At 41.0% G+C, this 20,844-nt stretch overlaps 1 protein-coding gene across 1 annotated transcript; it reads left to right on the top strand.

Moving 5' to 3' along the window:
- The first annotated feature begins 498 nt into the window (after positions 1–498).
- klhl32 (kelch-like family member 32) lies at positions 499–20,640 on the top strand. Its single transcript, XM_072669000.1, has 12 exons — positions 499–681; positions 2,553–2,649; positions 4,218–4,321; positions 6,498–6,678; positions 9,304–9,411; positions 11,829–11,927; positions 12,315–12,521; positions 13,315–14,044; positions 14,388–14,446; positions 16,320–16,512; positions 16,815–16,909; positions 18,775–20,640. Exons 3-12 carry the CDS (start codon positions 4,299–4,301, stop codon positions 18,934–18,936), a joined length of 1,857 nt encoding a protein of 618 aa, XP_072525101.1. The 5' UTR covers positions 499–681; positions 2,553–2,649; positions 4,218–4,298; the 3' UTR covers positions 18,937–20,640.
- Positions 20,641–20,844: the final 204 nt, after the last annotated feature.

The raw sequence follows: 20,844 nt of genomic DNA, 5'->3' as shown, positions 1-20,844 counted from the left end.
GACACAATAGTAGTAAAGGTACTAAAAAAAACACAGATATTTACAAAATAGATATACAGAATATATACACATTAACATACATATACTATAAACACATTATACACACACTATATATATACTCTATATACTATACTAATATAATATAATAGTAATTTAATGCGAGTTTAACACCTGTTTAAGACCCAACCTCTTCTCAAAACTACAGGCTACAGACTCGAGGCTATGAGGCAATGTATTATTAACCATTTGTAGTAAAATCTTTCTGTGAGGGACCTTCTTTCTGACGTCTAGTTTCATTCAAACTAAAAATCTGACTATGTAAAACCCACTCTGACTTTATTTATATATAAACTTACTGTGAAAGAGTCCTAGCAGTGTGAGATGTTGACCAATCCCAGTGGGTCAGGGCGGGGCCTGCCGGAATACGGGTGTGATTAAGAAAAAAAACAGGCTTGTCACATGACCCAGCTGAGCGCACATGACCTGGGGAGGCGGAGACTAGACGGACAGATGGATGGATGGATGGAGAGGTCGATGGATGGATGTGTGTGACCGCAGTCTCAAATACACGGCTCAAGTTCACCGTTCAGCTCGCGTTTTGTGGATCCGGACAGGGCACCAGTAATGTCCAGGGGCGAATGGCTGCGGTAGGATACAGGAAGAGCAGCGCTAGATGCAATGGTAACTGAACGTCCTATACTTTGAGCGCTCTTACTGTAATCGTGTGGTGTTTTCCTGCTCCGTACCGCACCTGACATCACTCACCAGCTCGTTACAACAACGGTGTTGGAGCAGAAAAACACTCAGATGTGCAGGACAGTGTGGTCGCGCGCGTGTTAACCGTCACATGAGCGTGAGATGTTTTTCTAGGAGCCAAAATGGTGGGACTGATTTGTACGGGTGTGTGTGTGTGTGTGTGTGTGTGTGTGTGTGTGCGCAGAGATGCATGGTGCAAACACGAACTTGTGATTTTGTGTTTTTACCCCCAAACCGACCGTTTTGGTTACCCTGTTGCTAGGAGACCCTTGCCAGCGGAGACTGCACGAACTGCACGAGCGTGGGCGATGCAGGCTCGTGTCTCCATGCCAAAATTAACGAATTAATGCAATGCGTGAGGGAATGAATGAGTGCATGTGATTTCTATTCATTGCATGGATAAAGAAAACTGTTTACCAGCTGTTAAATGCGTTTCATCAGCCCACACTAGTTAGTTTAGAGGGAAACAATAATTAAACGGTTACGATGTATAAAGTAATCCAGTGGGTTTTGGTGTGAAACACTTGAGGAAATTGCCCAGCCAGAATTGTTCTCACTGGTGGTCAGTAGGACCAGACATCTGAACCTCTAAAAGCTCCCAGAAAGTTATCACATCAAATGGTTAAGAATACACTGCCTCGGGCCTGAGACAACATTCTTACCTTAGTTTAGAGAGGGATGGGATTTATTTGGGATGGGATATATTCAGGGTGTTGAGCTGCAAAAATAGTCCCCAAAGAAAATGTATTTGTTCAGATCTGCTACTTTTTTCAGCATTTCATATAGGAAAACTTAGGAGACACTTGTAGGTTGACTGGTGGGTTTGGATAGGAAATGAATCCCCTATACATGGGCTATACCCACCAGTTAGCTTATTTAAAATGGAACAGCAAATATCAGCCCAACCATACTTACCTGCGTCCATGGTATGTTAACAGAACCTCCAAAAGCTCCTTCACAGAAAGTTATTACACCAAATGATTATGACTACATTGCAAGATGCTGTTTTCCCATAGTTCTATATCCCCATAGAGAGTTTCAGTAAAAAAAAAAACTTTACTAACATTTCATATAAAACACATGTAGATTCACTGGTGGGTTTGGATAGGAAATGTGTTATAGTCATAGCAATTATCTATTGCTATCTTCACCACTAAAGAATGAACAATTCACATCAGCTCCGACTCTAAATATGTTTATCTCAAACACTGAACTATGCAGGAATTGGTCCCAGATAAACTTTACAGGCTACAATAGTAAATACATTAAATACATTTGTAAATAGAAGTAACTTTCTTTAAGATACATCAAATGTAAATATTTACAGGTGTTCAAGCACAAGCAATTGCAAAATGCAAATGCAATGCAAAACTGTTGCATTGAATTGGATGAATTGAGATATGTACATGAATGAATTCAACTCAACATTTCAGTTTACTTATTGACTTTTGTCAGTAATTATATAATTTATCATTTTTATTATAATTGAATTATGGACATTCAGTGAAATTAAATACATTTAATTAATCACATTTTCAGTGCATCTGTCATTCACAAGTATCACAATTTGATGGGATATTGTTTTTAGTTTGTTAGTGCAAACTAAAGTACTGGCTATTATGCAATATGTTTGTCCCAGACTAACACATTAGCAGTTGGCTTATGTGTTATTTCTGGTCTAAAACCAAAATATAATATAATGTGATAAATTGTATGTTATAGATAGTCTCTTCGCCGTTGCTGTATATTCCTCACAAAGTATCTCAATTTCTCTCTGCCCCTCTGTGTGTCTGAAGGTCAGTCAGTAATCAGATCGATAGCTGGAACATGGCATCAACACTGAAGGTCGCGAGACGCCCATGAATCCGCTGTCCAGCTGTGAACGGTTTCAGGGTAAAACTGTACACACACTGCGTAGAGTAGAGTCTCTGCTGTGGTGAAACCTTGTACCCTTGCGTTACAGGTTAGACAGTGTTTCAGACTGAGGCTCTGTGTTGTTGCTACATGGCCATCCATTAGGCCTGATAAAACAGACACTCATATTGTTGACATGTAATTTGATCCCTCAGAGATTTGCATCGTAGCCTGTAGCTTCTGAAAGCCCTTTATCTCTGTGGCTGTGTAGGCTGTGTGTGGGTTTCAAAACTTTAGGCTTTAAGACTACTCAGACACACACAAACACTGACACATGCAAACATATAAAAATAGCATATGTTAAGCTGATTAATTGGCCAATGTTGCCACTGTTTTAAACAAGTAGTATAGTAGTAATTCTCACTGTTGATAGATGTAGGTAGCTGGCTAGAGGCACTAACTAATCATTCAAGATCAAGATCTGTATGGGCAGCAGCTAGCATTAATGTTAATGTTACTTCTCCCTTTAGGTTTAAGTTTACATAACGTTTGGTAAGGTGAAGTAAAGCTTATTAGCCTGTACTAAAAAGTAATCCTTAGATCTACCATGAACATGAAATTAGCCTAATAAACAATGCACATTTAATACACACACAGTGCTTGTGTGGAAATGCATGTCTGGAAAGGGTTACAGATCCATTTCTGAGGCTCTGGGACTCCAGTGAGCCACAGCAAAAGCTATTATCTCCAAATGGAAGAAACTTCCCAGAAGTGGACAGCCAACTAAAAGTCATCCAGGAAATCACAGGATAATCCAAACGTCCATCTAAGAAACCGCAGGCCTTGCCTGCCTTAGATGAGGTCAGTGTTCATGATTGCACGGTTAGAAAGAGCAGGGGCTAAATTATTAGTATTATTAGTATTAGTAAAAGAGGAAAGAGCCTTCTAAGCAAGAGGAATTTATAGACTTATCTTACATTTGCCACAAAACACCCTGATGTTCCCCAAGTGTTTTGGAATGATCCTCTGTGGACTAGTGAGTTGAAAGTGGAACTTTTTGGAAGACTGGAGTCCCATTATAGCTGTTGTAAAGGTAACATGGCATTCCACTATTACAATGTCATATCGACAGCCAAACATGGTGGTGGTACTGTGATGTAGGGTTGCTTTAAAAAAGAAACCTTAAGCGAAATTAAGACTCAAAAGGGGAACCCATCCTCCTCTTGTCGACACTGGATAGCACAAGACATGCTAGAACAACAAAAATACAAACTAACAAAAAATAGTAAATGAAATAAGAGCTGTCGTTAAGCCATACATGATGGAAATGTGAGTGAAATGTGAGAGTGAGAGCAGGACAGCATAGCAGTGGGCAGCAGGGTAGTGGAGAGCCAGGTCTGGCAGTACTGGGACAGAACAGTCGGAACAGGGCTCGATACATCTCGATACATGGAAGAGAGAAAACGAAAAGGAAGTTAGGAGGAGCACAGCAAAATTGGGGTGGTTTACACCAGTTGAATGGAATGTATTAAAACTGTATTGCATTTTGTATGAGCATCTGAAACCAAACTTAAACCAGCCTGTCCTTTCTCTCTCTCTCTCTGTAGAGTTCTGCACATGCTCAGTGTGGCCCCCGCTGTGTGTTCTAATCCCAGTAGACTGAAGCTCCTCTTTTGTCCTTCAGGAGCATGCCCTCTGAGCCCCCTCCAAGGTACAAACACCTCCTCTCCATGCTTCCACACACACACACACACACACACACACACACACACACACACACACACATATACATACACAAACACACACAGTGACACGCCTGTTATGAATCAGTTCTGGCTGATGTTAACTTGTTGTTTTAAGGAGTAAATATTCAAAACCTCCTAAAATCTAGATTTATAATTCAATTATTAATCTTAAAACATATTATTTAGGTATTACTGTGAATTATTCAGTATCCACTATAAACTAGTCAGTATCCACTATGAAATATTCAGTAACTTTTATGAATGAATCAGTATTGTCTATGAATTCTTCAAATAACCACTATGAAATATTAAGTATCTATGATCAATTATTCAGTATCCACTATAAATTATTTAGTAACTACTATGCATTTTCCAATAACCACTATTAATTAATTAAGCTCACAGCAATACATTTGAGTGAGTTAATTCTTTAACTAAGTGTTTTAAATAGGTGTAATTTGTTTGAAAGGAAAGAGCCACTAATGAGTACCAAAATATTAAAATTTACATTTACATTTACATTTATGGCATTTAGCTGACGCTCTTATCTAGAGCGACTTACAAGGGTACTCATATTACAGAGGCCGGTGTAGTGTTAGGAGTCTTGCCCAAGGACTCTTATTGGTGTAGCACAGCATAGTCACCCAGACTGGGAATCGAACCCCAGTCTCCCACGTGGTATGGTAGTTCACTGGCAGGTAGTGGTGTTATCTGTTGCGCCACACCAACCAAAATCTGACAAAAAAGCCATTAAAACATATAATACATAAAATACAAAAACCTTATAGACTGTGAATCTTTAGGTAGTTGTGTTTTTTGTGGAAAGTTCTTTTAATATTTTAAAATGAAACATTAAATGATTTGTGCAGTTATTCATGCTTACTTGTTCTAATTTTGTGACCTTTTTTGCAGTACATTTTATTATATATAAAGGGGAATTAGGTGTTTGTGTCCCACTATCCACAATATGTAGTAAGCAGTAACAACCTTCAGGAAATGTATGAAATATGTTCATAGATGTTTAATGTACAGTATAAGAGCAGACTGAGCATAATTAGATTAGCAACCATTTCTGATCAGAAGAATAATATATGACAGTTTTTAAACACATTTTCTGGGTTATACTTCAGACGTGTACAGTTTTAAATACAGTATACCTAAGCTTACCCTACAGTAATATTTGTGGTAAAATACATTAGTTAGGTGCACGGTCATATATGGCAGCTATGCTAAGTATGTACTGTAGCACCTGTGTTGTGTCTCAAAAATCTTTTTGAGACTATGGAAAGTCATATCTTAGACTGCTTGTCTAATTGGCTTACAATTATTTGTTTAAGATATCATGTTAGGGACACATTCTTTAAGTAATTTGAGATCAAAGATGTTAGTGTGCTTAATGGGTACCTGGCCCTAATAAATATATTTACCCTATTCAGTATCTACCATGAATTATTGAATAATACTTCTATCGATTATTCAGTATCTATTCTAAACTATTCAGTATCTTCCATGAATTCAGTATCTACTACAAATATTTTGGTAACAAAAGTAGCCATTATGAGTTATTCAATATTATTTAATTATTCAGTATGTACTATGTATTATACAAAATCTTTTATGATTCAGTAACTACTATGTATTACTATGTATTATTATATATATATTATTATATATATTTATTATATAATAATAAGTAAATATCTTTTGTGTATTGTGAGAATGTAATATTTTAGCCATATCACCCACCTCTACCTGAATAGACGTGGTACAGTGTGGTTATTGAGGTCTGTGGTGGTGTGGAAATGCAATATATGTGTGTGAGGGACAGACAGAGACAGTTTGTACCTTGGGGGGTTTGGAGCTGCAGTAAGGAGTCTGCAGTGATCTGGCAAGCCTCTGCTGCTGCTGCTGCAGTAACACAGATTCTCACATTGACTGCTGGTACTAAAGCAGTGTGTCATATACCAACTGGAAATCCAAACCCTCCTTGTTTTCCTTGTATTGATTTTCACCACCTTCAAATGTTGTATGCTGATGTCACTATGCTCTGGTGGGCATGGCAAAATAATGTTAACCAGTAATATCTTGTTTCGATGCACCTGTATCATCAACTTCAGACTAATACATGTGTGTAAATGTCAGCCCCCAGACCATGCTGACGGGTCAGAGGTTGTGTCAGTCCAAATCTCACCAGCACTCTGTCCTGGCGGCCCTGAACCAGCAACGAATGGATGGCCTGCTGTGTGATGTCACGCTGGTGGCCGGAGAGCAGAAGTTTCATGCCCATAGAGCCGTGCTGGCTGCCTGCAGCGACTACTTCAGGGTGAGAGGTCAAGTTTTCAGTCCTAATTCTGATCCCAAACTGACCAGCCACTGACCTCTTAAGTATTTGGCAAGTACGATCCCACCAGTGGGTTTGGAACATTTACCTTTGAACGTGAAGAAACAGTCAGCTAGATCATCTGATCAGTCTGCTTCCCCAGCTCGCCCCTAACCCACTTCCAAAACATCAACAATTGACCCCTGTAATCTGTGTAAATCGACATACTGGCCGCACACTGATCCCCTGCTTGTTTAAGTTTGTGGCAGAGCATATTAACATTGTACGTGTAATGTGGTGCTCACTTGCAGCGGGGTTTGAACCCAGGCCGCCGTGTTGGCGGGCCGGCACGCTACTGAGTGAGCTACCACGATCACGTGACCAACGGGCCCAAGTGCAGAGTCTCTCAATCTTAGAGCAGGTAAAATGGAAATGAAAAACAAAGCCTCTCGGGACTCGAACCCAGGCCGCCGCGTCGCGAGACTGACGCTCTGCCGCTTCACCAAAGCGGCAGTTATGAAAGCGGCCAACAAAAGAAACTTTAAAAAGGATGGGTTTAATAAACAAACGAAGGACACCAGGGGAGAACTGGCTACCTCTTTAACTCTAGAGGGATATACAACTGAGGGCAAAAGGATCTCCCAAAAGACAGACACTCCTGCCTTCCTCTGTAAAACTAGTGTATGTGTGCAAACACACACACATACACACACACACACACACGGGCACACACACCAGGGAAGACAGACACTCCTGTCTTCCTCTGGTACACGAGTGTATGTGTGCTACACGCACACACACACAGACACACACACTGCACAGACACCGGGAGAGACACACGAAGGGGAGTGACACACACTCAGCCTTCACCTCGAGACTACACAGGCACACAGATACACACACCACCAGAATCAAAAGATCCAGCCGTGGGGCAACTGGATCTGTGTGCCTATATAGCCTACTGCCCAGGTGTAGGGAATTGGGCTCGATTACTGGCTGGGGTGACTCAGGGCCTCCCCCTGGTGGCAGGAGGAGGCCTTGCCCTAGAGCCACCCCTTACAGTACGGCTGCACCCACAAGTTATTCAGAAGTTATTCATCAGCTTCCGTTTCACCTTAAATGGTGCAGAAGCTACAGGAACCTCCATAATGAATTTTATGATAATAATAAAACATCCCCTCAAAAAATGGTACCAGTGGAACTAGCGTTGCACAATATTGGAGAAACCTGTGATTGGAGAAAACAAGTGTTTTTACTGCAATATATATTGCAGTATAATAAAATACAGTAATTTTCTCCAGATATCACCAGAAGTCAATGATCCAACATGTTGCAGTATTAATATTTCACTAGATTGGAGTACACAGGATTGGAGTAAAATAAATGATATCAGGTAGATATAATCAGTTTCTGATAGATATGCCATGGAAAATGAGAACAGTGGGGATTTGCCTTGTACATCAAGCAGCAAAAAAGTTTTAATTAAGTTGTAATTTATTTCATTTGCATTAGATAATATTGCACATACTGATATGTGACTATTGTGCATATATATTGTGCAGCTCTAAGTGGAACTCAGACTGCTACTGTGTTTAGTTCTATTCTGTACTGTTAGCTACATTACTTTCTGCATGACGTTTAGTCCAGACCACACCAGTGTCTGAAAGCAAATGTGAATATGTTGGTGTTTTGGGCACAGAGAGAGGTCTAATAGAAGTGTCTCCCAAGCAAATGCTGGGCTGGTGTCTGTGTGTGTTTGTAGGATTCATCTTGCTCTCGTCCTGACAGTAGATCTGTGTGTGTGTGTGTGTGTGTGTGTGTGTGTGTGTGTGTGTGTGTGTGTGTGTGAGAGAGAGAGATATGCCCTGCTGTGTAACACTAATCAATGCCTTTGATCACCAAACTCCTGCTGGAACACAGTGGGTTCAGTCTGGCCTCTACATATGATCTGTGCGTGCGCAAGCAGAGCATGCTGTACATACTGCATATATACTTTATACATATATGTATAAAGTATATACACAACACTGAATACTGCACTGAATATAAGTGTGTGGATGCCTGCTTCTGCAGTGGACCTGAAATCAAGGGAATTAACTGGGAGTTTGTCCCCCTTTGCTGCAGTGACAGACGGTACTCTATTGGGAAGGTTTTTTTCTAGATGTTGGAATTTTGCTGTGATTATATGATTGCATTCAGCCCATAGAGCGAGAGCATGAGAATGTTGGGTGATTAGTTCTGCCACTAGAACTCATCCCAGAGGTATTAGATGGAGCTTCATCACTCCAGGGAACACTCAATTGCTCCACAGTCCAGTGCTGAGGGCTTTATATCCATCTATCCTATGCTTTGCAGTGGCTCATGTGTTCATGGCTGCTCTGGAGCATCATGTTCTATTGGTCAGTGTTTTTCTGTGGAGATTATACAAGCTGTGTGTTTGTATGTGACAGGCATAGTTTTGGACATCTCTATTAGACTTGCTTGGTTTTGATGCTGTATAACTCTTATATAAATGTGAATGATGTGGTATGTAGTATGGTTGTTCTAATGTATAAGTGTGTGTGTGTGTGTGTGTGTGTGTGTGTGTGTGTGTGTGTGTGTGTGTGTGTGTGTGTGTGTGTTTTTCAGGCCATGTTTAGTCTGTGTATGGCTGAGAGTGAGGCTGATGAGGTTACTCTGCAGGGTGTGTCTGGTGTTGGACTAAAACATGCACTGGACTTCGCTTACACAGGCCAGGTAAGGCCAACACACACACACACACACACACACACACACACACACACACACACACACACACAAATCAAATCTACTCCTCACACTCTAATCGAACCAGCTCTGCTCAGCCAGTCTAATCAAATCAGCGGATCACAGTCATTAACTACAGTCAATAACACTCGCCCATTCGTCATGTGTAATCACGGCCTGTACAGTCAACAGGACGTTTAAAGTGATAGGTTGGCCACAAAAATCATATTTATGCAATTTTCCCGACATTCCAAGTCTAGTCAGCCAACCAAATTATGTCCAGTGTCTGAGGTTTGAATCTTGAGTTTACCATTGGCGCTTAGAGGTTAATGTAAGGTAATGAAAACTTATACCTCCCCAAATAGCACTTTTAGAGTTTAAAAAATAGTTTTTGCTTAAATTGTAAACTAAAAGTCAGAGAACATGTCATTAAAAAAATCCTGTTTTCAATACATTCAACTCTTTCGACATTTGAAGCAAATTGCCCATTTGTAAAATAATGATTCATACAACTCTCAACCAGTCACCTTTTAGCAACAGTCTGGTGTTGTTTTTAATCAATTACCATAGAAGAAAAATGTATTTGGAAGCTCTGTGGAAAACCACACTCATAGCTCAATGTCAGACCTGCTAAGACAAACATTATCTAGGTCAATGTGTTTGCTAACACTCGTTTTATTATGGACGTTAATCATAAATAACATAACATAACAGTGATCAGTTAGTTTTGTAAAGTAAACTTTTTTCTCAAAATTCTGTGCATAATTAAATGCTTGAGATGTAAACATAGACATTCATTGCAAGTTCCATGTGAAACAAGAGTCACAGAGTTGTTCGCAGTGATAGTGGAAAGAACTAGACGTCTGAACCTCTAAAAGCTTCCTCACCAGGGGCATCATTAGACCCAATTTACAAGTACTAGTATAAGTAATATGTTGCCATGCCCCACTAAAATCACGGTGGTTAAGTCAATTGTATTCTGGATTGCTGAGCAGAACTACAGGGCACAAGATATATATTTGATTATATATATATATAAACAAAATGTATAATCAAAATACATGGTAGACCACTGAAGCAAATGCATTCATTAAACTAGCAAAGACATCATTTGTGTTAGCATAGCTTTATTTATGTTATGTAGCTTTATTTGATGATGCTTCAAAGACCAAATTACATTTTCGCATTTAGTTTAATGTCGTAAAGGGAGTGTTTCATGCATCTGCGTGACAGTAATGTTACTAATATAATAATAATAATAATAATAATAATAATAAAAACTAGTAATATTATTATACTGTGACCTACTAAATTATGTGTGAACCCCAGTACAACAGGTAGTCTAAAAAACACCCTTGTCCCTCACAAAAAGGTGGTTATGAATACATTGCCAGAAGCCTGAGACACTGTTTTACCATCATCTTGAGAAGATTTTGTATCTAACACTTTAAAATCAGGGTAGGAGGGATATAGAGTGTGTATGTATCCAGAGTCCCTACATAAAACAGTATTTGCCACTATTTTGCCATCATCAACACTCTATATTAAACTCAGAAGACATGTGTAGGTTCCCTGGTGGGTTTGGATAGTAAGTAAGTATAGCACTGTGATGAATTCCAAGTTGGCACACTTGTAAGAATGCTTGTTGCAAGTGGTCAGTTATGAATATTAGTTATGTACTTATAAAACTGCAGATTTATTACAGCTTGGACAAAAGTAACTGTAGACATCTGATGTAGGCAGTCTAAGGTCATCTCAGATTTCAGATGGGATTCAGGTTTGGTGTGTGTGCGTGCATGCAGTGTGAGGCATGGAGGTTAGTAACTATGATTAATCACACTTTCCCTGGAGACGTGCAGAGTGTAATTTAGGCCAGCACACACCAAGGAGGTTCTAGGCTTTTTCTGACACACATCATCCCCACACAGCTGTCAGTGCTGTAATAAACTTAAAGAGAGTGAGAAAAGCAGGTATGCTTTAGCTTTATGCTAGAGAATGTCACTGCTCTTTAATAAAAAAGAAACTATGGACTGTAGAAAGTTAGACTCACAGACAAGGAAAATGGCCAGAGCACCCCCTGCTGGTTATGTTAAACTGTAAGTAGGGGGTGATTTACATTACAGACTGTAAGACACAATATGCCACTTATAGTGAGTTATAGTTGACATTATAGACCTGTCCTAAATGGTACCCTGAGCCCTGCACTCCTCCTCAAAGTCCACATTTTGGTGATGTAATCAGCACCCAGTGTTTTGCATTTATATATATTTGGATATATATAGATATTTAGATATATTTGGATGCAGCCAGCAGGTGGCTCAGTTCTGCACCTTCACTCACTTTAGTGACTAGTTAAGCTGTATGTTTAGTATATGTTTCAGATCATATCCCTCTCTCTTTCTCTGTAGATAGTGTTGGATCCAGGGGTTATTCAGGATGTTTTATCTGCTGGGAGTCACCTGCAGCTTCTGGAGCTTCTCACACTCTGCTCACAATACCTAATACAGGTACACATACACACACTCACAAACTGCTGCACAAAAGTTTTGGAAATTATATGAAAAAAGGGGTGTTTGCTCATACTGGCGAGATAAGGAGAAAACCTTATGTTTGGGGATATGGGGAGAACTGGGGAGTTCTGGGTAGTTGAATGAATTTGAACAGTTCTGCCAGTAGATGGCAGTGTGGCTCCATGTGCCCCACATTCCCCTTCTGAAAGTACTTACTACTTACTTAATTACTACAAAATTACATGTAAAACTTTTGGAACTAAAATTCTACAAACATATTCAACTTCACTATTTAAATGTATTTTATACTTGTAATCTCAAGCCTCTGATTATAACCTGTACATTTAGTCAGGAGGGTCTGTGCATGTGTGTGTGTGTGTGTAGGAACTGAGCAGTGTGAATTATTTGGAGCTGTACCGATTAGCTGACCTGTTCCACCTGCCCGTGCTGGAGGAGGCTGTGATTGGTTACCTGGTGGAGCACCTGGCAGAGCTGGAGGAGGCAGAGCTTCTGCTGCTGCCGCTCCGCCTCCTGCGGGAGGTGCTAAAGAGCGACCAGCTAACATCCCTTACAGAGGAGGAGATATGGCAGGTATGTGCATGTTTGCAAGTGTAAATGTGTGTGTGTGTTTTCTAAATTAAGTAATCATCTTTATTTATTTATTTTATTGTTATTATGTTTATAATTCCGGTGAGAACAACGCTGTATGATAGTTTATAACACTACTGTGTGATTGATGTGCTGAGGGTATTTTTGCATTCTGTGCGTGTTGTGTGAGACTGTTCATTTCCCCCAATTACGCCCACCCCTGCTTAACCCCCCCACTGATAAAACCTCTCCCCCTCTGATGGCCCCTCATTCTGACCTCTCCACCGGCCAACTCCGGCCTCATCACCGCCTGATTACACTCAGCTGCACTCATACACACCCACACACACATCCCGGGTTAATTCAGCCATCTGACAGCACCATGATGGGCAGCTCATGCATGTGTGTGTGTGTGTGTGTGTGTGTGTGTGTGTCTGAGCCAAACCTGCCCTGATATACTCCACCTGTCAATCATCATCACACACTCATGCTCCGGAAATCACATTTTCTTCCTCTTTGTTTTTTCCCTTTCTTCTACTGTGTGTGTGTGTGTGTGGGCGTGAGGGTAATTTATTCTGCCCTGAGGAAGCTCTCTGATCCATCATGACCTTAAGTTAACACACTCTCTCTCTCTCTCTCTCTTTCTATTCTCTCTATCTTTTACTCCCTGACTTTTCTCTCTTATACTCTCTCGCTTCCTTTTATTTGTTTGTCTCCCTCTCCCCGTCTTTTTCTCTCTTTTTGCTCTTTTTCTCACTCTCTTTTTTCCACAACTCTCTCTCTATCTGTGTGTTAGTTGCTGGTGCGGTGGTTAGAGCATGGCTGTCGGCTTCATCACTCAGAGGAGCTCCTGCAGCACGTCCGTTTTGGGTTGATGGATCTGTCCACCCTGCAGCGCGTGTCCTGCAGCCTGCCCCTGCTGCGATCCTGCCCCGCTGCCGCCTCCCTGCTGGAGGAGGCACTGGATTACCATCGCTGCCCCTTCGCCCAGCCACTGCACCAGACCCCCCGGACCACCCCCCGCTACCGGTCACTCACACTCTACATCACGGGTGGCCGTAAGCGCGAGGTCAGCCGTGTACGGGAGCTGCGCTTCTTCAACCCTGCCCCTCAGGAGAACCTACGGCAGGTAGGGGGCGGAGCCAACTGGAGTGAGCTGGCGCCCATGCCAGCAGGGCGAAGCCACCACTGCGCGACAGTAATGGGGAACTTTCTGTTCGTGGCGGGCGGCGAGGTGGAGCACGTGAGTGGCCGCACGTGTGCTGTGCGGAGCGTGTGCCGCTACGACCCGCGTGCCAACCGCTGGACGGACGTGGCATCGATGAAGGCGTGCCGTGAGCACTTTGTGCTGGCTGCCCTGGGGCAGTACCTGTATGCGGTGGGGGGTCGGAACGAGCTGAGGCAGGTTCTGCCTAGTGTGGAGCGCTACTGCCCCCGCAGGAACAAATGGAGCTACGTCCAGCCGTTTGACCGGTCATTGTCCTGCCACGCTGGGTGCGTGGCAGACGACCTGCTCTGGATATCCGGTATGGTCAAGGTTCAATTTGAAGGCCAAAATATTTTAAAATCACCTTCCTTATAGACCTGCCTTTAGGTTACTGGCTTTATGTGACATCACCTACGATGTTTATTACTAATTCCATGTGGGTGATATAAGGGTTCTAGCAGAGCACCCTCTGGCCATAAACAGATATTCCCAGCATGCAGCAGTGAGGATTCAAATAGTGCATTTACTATGCTATAAAACATCAGTAGTCAACAAACAGTGTAGTCTCATTTTAAATTGATACTGCACTTTTCAGTCTAGTCCCTGTTTTAAGCTCTGTTATGTCTGACTGGGATACTGATGATTTTGTATCTCCTCTTTAGGTGGCGTCACAAACACAGCACAGTACCAGAACAGACTGATGGTGTTTGACCCAGAGCAGGTAAACAGAGTGTGTGTGTGTGCATGTTTAGAGATAAAGCTTCTGTGTCATCGATTAACTGCCTTTCTTTCTGCGAAAATCAAGTCAAGTCAAGTCAAGTCAAGTGGGTTTTATTGTCATTTCAACTACATACAGAGTACACAGTGAAACGAAACAACGTTCCTCCAGGACCATGGTGCAACATAGACAGTGCATACATCACCCAATCAGCCAAAACATGTTTGCTGCTTTTTTAGTTTTACACCAAAGCTACAAGGCTAATGTAGCTACCAAGCAATTGAAGCTTCTACTCCACCAATTAGTACTGGAGTTATGAGGCTGATTGAGCTATCAAGCAATAAATGCTTATATGCCACTAGTTAGCAGTGGAACTCTGAGGCTAATATAGCTATCAATCAGTTGAAGCTTACACCCCACCAATTTGCACTGGACCTTCAAGGCTTAGCAACTTAGCAACTTACGAGGTGAATGTCAGGTAATGAAAGCTTATTCCCTACCGTCTCTACCGTCATTATTTATTATCCTCTGTCTGTACTGTGTTGTGTTGTCTGTCCGCACTTGTTTGTTTGTGTTGCACTTGTGTCTTGTATGCACTGTCTATGTTGCACCATGGTCCTGGAGGAACGTTGTTTCGTTTCACTGTGTACTCTGTATGTAGTTGAAATGACAATAAACCCACTTGACTTGACTTGACTTGACTTAGCACATAAGCTACAAGAACACTGTAGCTATAAAGTAATAGAAGCTTAAACCCCACCAGTTAGCCCAGGAGCTATGAGGCTAATGCAGCTATAAAGTAATAGAAGCTTATACCCCACAAGTTAGCACAGGAGCGACAAGGCTAATGTAGCTACCAAATAACAGAAGTGTAAACCCCACCAATTAGCACTGGAGCTATGCGGCAAAGTGGGGAGATATGGAAAAAATTGACAGACAAAGGGGGAGAGGAGAGAGAAAATTAGAAGGAGAGAAAAAAGAGAGAGACAGCGAAAAAGACGCTAAAGGATAAAGACAACTGGAGAGAGAGAGGATGATACTAAAGTGGAGAGAGAGGATAACCTCATTGGTATTCACAGAAGCTCCACATTCACCTGCCAGTAGCACCAACCCCCATCCACACAGCCCCCAACAGATGGCTACTCTCGCTTTCTCTCACTCTCATACACACAGACTCAGACGCTTTCCTTACCATACTAACAAAGAGACAGTATCAGAACATCCTGCAGACATCTGTGTGTTCACTCTTTCAGTTCTCACACCATCAGTAACGGACAGTGTTTACACTTAGGCCCTAAGACACAAAACTGCTACATGATACATAAAATAAACACTTAATTTCAATCAGCCCCACCCCCAAAATATCTATCCAAAAGCAGCTGTAGTCCCTCACACTTTCAAAACACATCAAAAGGGGGTTTAGTCTTTTAGATGGAAATTTTCACTCTAAATGCAATTGCCACACCACTGTTCGAGGATAGTAGGCGTAGTTACAACAGCTGTAGTAAATGCTAAATCTCTCATTTGGGCTGGAGTGCATCTTTCACTGCATTGTTCACAATAGTGTGCATTAAATGACAGTTCTCTCCACCCACACAATTTAAAAGTGTTGCACCTGTGTTATATCTATAGTTTCTGTCCACCATATGTGAGTCACCCTGATGCAGTGATTGCTGCTGGTATTTGAAAGTTTAGGGCTTCTTTACTGGTATTTGTTACACTATTGTATTGTAAGTATTGTAGTATGTAGGTGCAAGAATACTGGAAGTGGAAGGTTCTGTTGGTTAATCAAAGTTTAATGCTGTTTAGTGCTGTTAGACTGTCTAAGTTTAATGCTGTTGAATGCAGTTTAATGTGATTCCTCTCTGTGGTGTAGAATCAGTGGTTGGTGAGGAGCCCAATGCTGCAGAGGAGGGTGTATCATGTAATGGCGGCAGTGCGGAGGCAGCTGTATGTGCTAGGAGGAAACGACTTGGACTTTAATAATGACCGCATTCTAGTCCGACACATTGACTCCTACAATATAGACCTGGACCAGTGGACGCGCTGCACCTTCAGCTTACTGACCGGTACACACACACACACACACTACAGCCTAGTAATTAAATCCTGTGGGAAACCCTGAGGGCTATCTAGGTTTTCAACGATCGCCTAATGATTTTGGGGAATTTAAAAATGATATACACTTCTGGAATTGTAGTTGACTGTTTTTCATGCCGGTATTTAAACTCAGCAGTATTGCAGTACTTGTCTTATTTTATTATTCAGTTCTGGTAAAGACAAAAGGGTTAAATTTATGAAACACTAAACTGAAAATGTTCCAATTCTCCAGTGAAATAGTGTGGTCATGTCTCTTGCTCAATCCATACAGGCCAAAATGAGGCGGGCATGGCCGTCCATGATGACAGGATCTACGTGGTTGGTGGTTACTCGATCTGGACAAATGAACCCCTGGCCTGCATTCAGGTCAGTGCACTGCGTTCTACTGCTTATACTGGAAAAGTAACTTAGCCATCCGAGGAGCAGGGTAAATAAAACTTAGCGCCAAAGGACTAAAACTTGGTATTTAAAGTATTTAATTAATCATGTCTCGATTACTGCGATTTGACAATGCAATAACATTAGATGTTCGGCCTTCTACAAACAAATCGGTGTCAAGTATTGGGTGGCACAGCCCATGTAGTTGATTAGAATGGGGGTTAGGAACATCATGCAGAGTTCATTATTGCGATTGCTAAATTGAACCTTGGTTCAGATTTAATACCCCTAAAAAATACCTCTAGACACTGCATTTGTCTTTAGTTTGACTGAAACCAAGGGGGAAAACGTGGGAAAAAGTCTGAAAAGGTATGTTCATTTTGACTTACCTTGACTGTTAACTCAAACCTGTTTTTACTGATATTATATTCCCTTATACTTATACTATTAACTTAGTAGTAATACATATTATTGCAAGTAATTATATAACAATGCAATAATTCTTCAATGTAATTTATTGTATGGCAAAACAATAATTCTAAAGATTATTGTTACTATAATTTATGTAAATAATGTTTTAAGGAGGCAACACAGAATAAGTGATGCAAATAATGTAGTAAATGGATTATTAGGGCATCTGTGGAGTAAGGTGGTAAAGGTATAATTAATGCACACATGGAGTAATACATGTAAATAATGTGGTAATTAGTACACATATGAGGTAAATGATATACTGTGCCTTGCAAAAGTATTCTTTTTCACATTTTGTCACCTTTGACTGGGCCATTCTAACACATGAATATTCTTTGATCTAAACCATTCCACTGTAGCTCTGGCTGCATGTTTAGGGTCATTGTCTTGCTAAAAGGTGAATCTCCTTCCCAGTCTTAAGTCTATTGCTGCCTCCAACAGGTTTTTTTTCTCCAGAATTGCCATGTATTTAGCTCCATCCTTCTTCCCATCAACTCTGACCAGCTTCCCTGTCCCTGCTGAAGAAAAGCATTCCCATAGCATGATGCTGCCACCACCATGTTTCACAGTGGGGTTGGTGTGTTCAGGGTGATGAGCAGTGTTACTTTTCCACCACACACAGCGCTTTGCCTTTAGGCCAAAAAGTTAAACTTTGGTCTCATCTGACCACAGCACCTTCTTCCACATGTTTGCTGTGTGCCCTACATGGCTTGTGGCAAACTGCAAACAGCACTTCCTATGTCTTTCTTTCAACAATGGTTTTCTTCTTGTCACTCATCTATAGAGGCCAGTTTTGTGGAGTGCACAACTTCTAGTTCTCCCACTTGAGCTGTGAATTTCTGCAGCTCCTCCACCATGGGCCTCTTGGCTGATTCTCTGACCAGTGCTATCCTTTCACGATCTGTCAGTTGTAGAAACTCATAGATTTATTTCTGATCTGTCTTGTGAGTTCCTTGGTCTTCATAATGCTGTTTGTTCACTATTGTGCTCTGACAAACCACTGAGGCCTTTACAGAACAGGTGTATTGATCCTGAGACTAAATTACACACAGCTGGACTCTATTAAATAAGTAAGTGACTTTTGATAGTAATGCACTGGATTTTATTTAGGGGTATCAGAGTAAAGGTGGTTGAATACTTGTGCACGTCACACTTTTTTTTTTAGATTTTTATTTGATTAAAATTTGGAAATCCATGTATCTTTGTGTGTAGGTCTATAATCTCAATAACATATATTTAAGTTTGTGGTTGTATGGTGACAAAAGGTGAACGGGTAATTTGTGTACATATGGAGGTAATAATGTAAATAATGTGGAAAAGTGTAATTAGTGCATGTGTAGAGTTAATAATATAGTAAATGATGTTGTTTGTGTAATTGACAGGTGTTGGACGTAAGCACTAAAGGAAAAGAGGAAGTGTTTTATGGGCCAACTCTTCCTTTCGCCTCTAATGGAATAGCAACATGCTTTTTACCTGCCCCGTACTTCACCTGCCCCAACCTGCAGACTCTACAGATGCCCCACCACCGCATAGGAACGTTCTAACACACACACAGACAGAGTAAACAAACAGAAAACATAAATGCAAATGTCAATTTTCTCACGGACCTACACAACTGATTTCCATAGAAGCATATGGACTTTGGGAATTAGCAGTCCATACTCCATTATGCTCCATTCTGCTCCAACTCAACTGATCTGCAGATTACATGTGTTTGTACTGATAGACTGAGCTCTGTTTCTGGAGGGAACCTGAACAAGGAGTGCATATTTGTATCCATTAAGGAAGAGCATATTCTGTGTTTATACATACAGTGAGTTATTTAACACAGTGTTTTGATCACATGATCTGTCTCAGAGCGATGCTGTTTGTTTGGTCTAAATTCACCATAATAAGCTCAAAAATAGACTAACTCATTTCATCCATACAGTTTAAATCGAGTTTGAGGTCAATTCTTGTTTTACCACAAAGGTATGTTTATAGCACAACATTTCTTCTCATCTCATCCAGCTACAAACTGCAGCTGCCGTGCAACTACTAACAAAGCTGAAAAGACTGCCATTCAAGTGCCAGTAAACGCCCACAGAAGCACACCCCCCCCCTTACCCAAGAATGTATTCGAACAAGTAACAGAAGCTCCTAACATTTAGCTTGGTGCTAACTGCACGCCTAAATCACATACTAAACCATGTTTTGTTGTTTATGGGCCCATATCTCTGTCTTTTAGTAATAAACAGGCTGTGTCTGTTACTGTGCCTTTAAGACTTATATATGTGAATGGCCTGCTGATTTGGTAATTCAGGCTGAAACATAGAATTAGTCTGAATGGACATGGCTAAATGTGGCTTTAAACTGCTGTGGTCTGAATGGGTCAGTTTAAACTGCTGTAGGCTGAATGGGTTCTTTTAAAGTGATGTTGACAGAATAGGTGGGGCTAGTTAGCCTTTTACTTCCAGAGTTAAACTAAAGACATACCAAACATCTCTCGGCTACATTTGGGATGAGGGGGAAATTATGCCAATTACATTTTGAACAAACTTACTGCTTTAATGGAGAGAAGAGGGTTACCTTTAACACCAGCTATGCTGCCAGTGCAACTCTACCACTGTACTCATTTTTATGTTGTGTCTGCAGTGCATGCATTTCAGAACTCATCCTCCTTCCGTACCGTGATGTATTTGTAAGCAAAACAGTATCAGTGAGCTAGCTGAGTGTTTTCTAGGTAGCTCTCATGGTTGGGGTAATGGGAGGGGGAGTGAAAGGATTTTGTGACGAACAGGTGCATGGTGACCTCATAAAAAATAAGAATTTGAAACAACGGATTTGTGCTAACAGAAATGTAGCCAACCTTACCCACACTTCGGCCAGCCAGCTAATTTATGTAGCTTGCTTCAGGCTTTGTTCCAAGGCCATCATGTTCCCATGCAAGATTGGGAAATATAGATTCTGGTCCATATTATAAGTGATTAAATGACAGATTTGTGCTTAATATGAGCAAGAATATAAACTAACAAGTAAAAAAAAAAAAATCTGAGGTTAGAACTCAGGACTACCTGATTGTTTCTGATTCTGACCATTTCCAACCCACTGCCAACAAACACACGACACACAAACTCTGAACCTGTGGAAGAAAGTAATTTGAATGTCTTGAATGTCTGTATTTGAATGAATAACAGTTAAAGCCATTGCTCAATGTTTTTTTTCCTAGCTTATTTCATTAAATTCAACAGTTATGCAATTGTGCAATACATCTGACTATTCTGAGTTCTTAAAGCTATTCGCCTTCATGTTCACCAAAAAGTGGTATTGGAAGTAGATTTTGCCAACACAGTGATTTGACAGTTGGTTGGATTGACAGTCCAAACAATTGTTACAAGCAGATTGAAACTCCCTTGGCTCAAGCTAGCACTGTAAACAAGTGTTGTGAGCGATCAGTGATGTAGCCAGTGAAC

The sequence above is a fragment of the Salminus brasiliensis genome, chromosome 23 (assembly GCF_030463535.1).
Source record: "Salminus brasiliensis chromosome 23, fSalBra1.hap2, whole genome shotgun sequence".
NCBI lineage: Eukaryota > Metazoa > Chordata > Actinopteri > Characiformes > Bryconidae > Salminus > Salminus brasiliensis.
The sequence above is the reverse complement of the archived record's forward strand: the minus strand, read 5'-3'. Positions and strand labels throughout refer to the sequence as shown.

Excerpts from the sequence above, each read along its gene's own strand:
- klhl32 (XM_072669000.1), top strand. The coding sequence starts at position 4,299 with ATGCCCTCTGAGCCCCCTCCAAG. Across the intron at positions 14,045-14,387 it reads CGACCTGCTCTGGATATCCG|GTGGCGTCACAAACACAGCA; the intron begins GTATGGTCAAGG and ends TCTCCTCTTTAG. Across the intron at positions 16,513-16,814 it reads CACCTTCAGCTTACTGACCG|GCCAAAATGAGGCGGGCATG; the intron begins GTACACACACAC and ends CAATCCATACAG.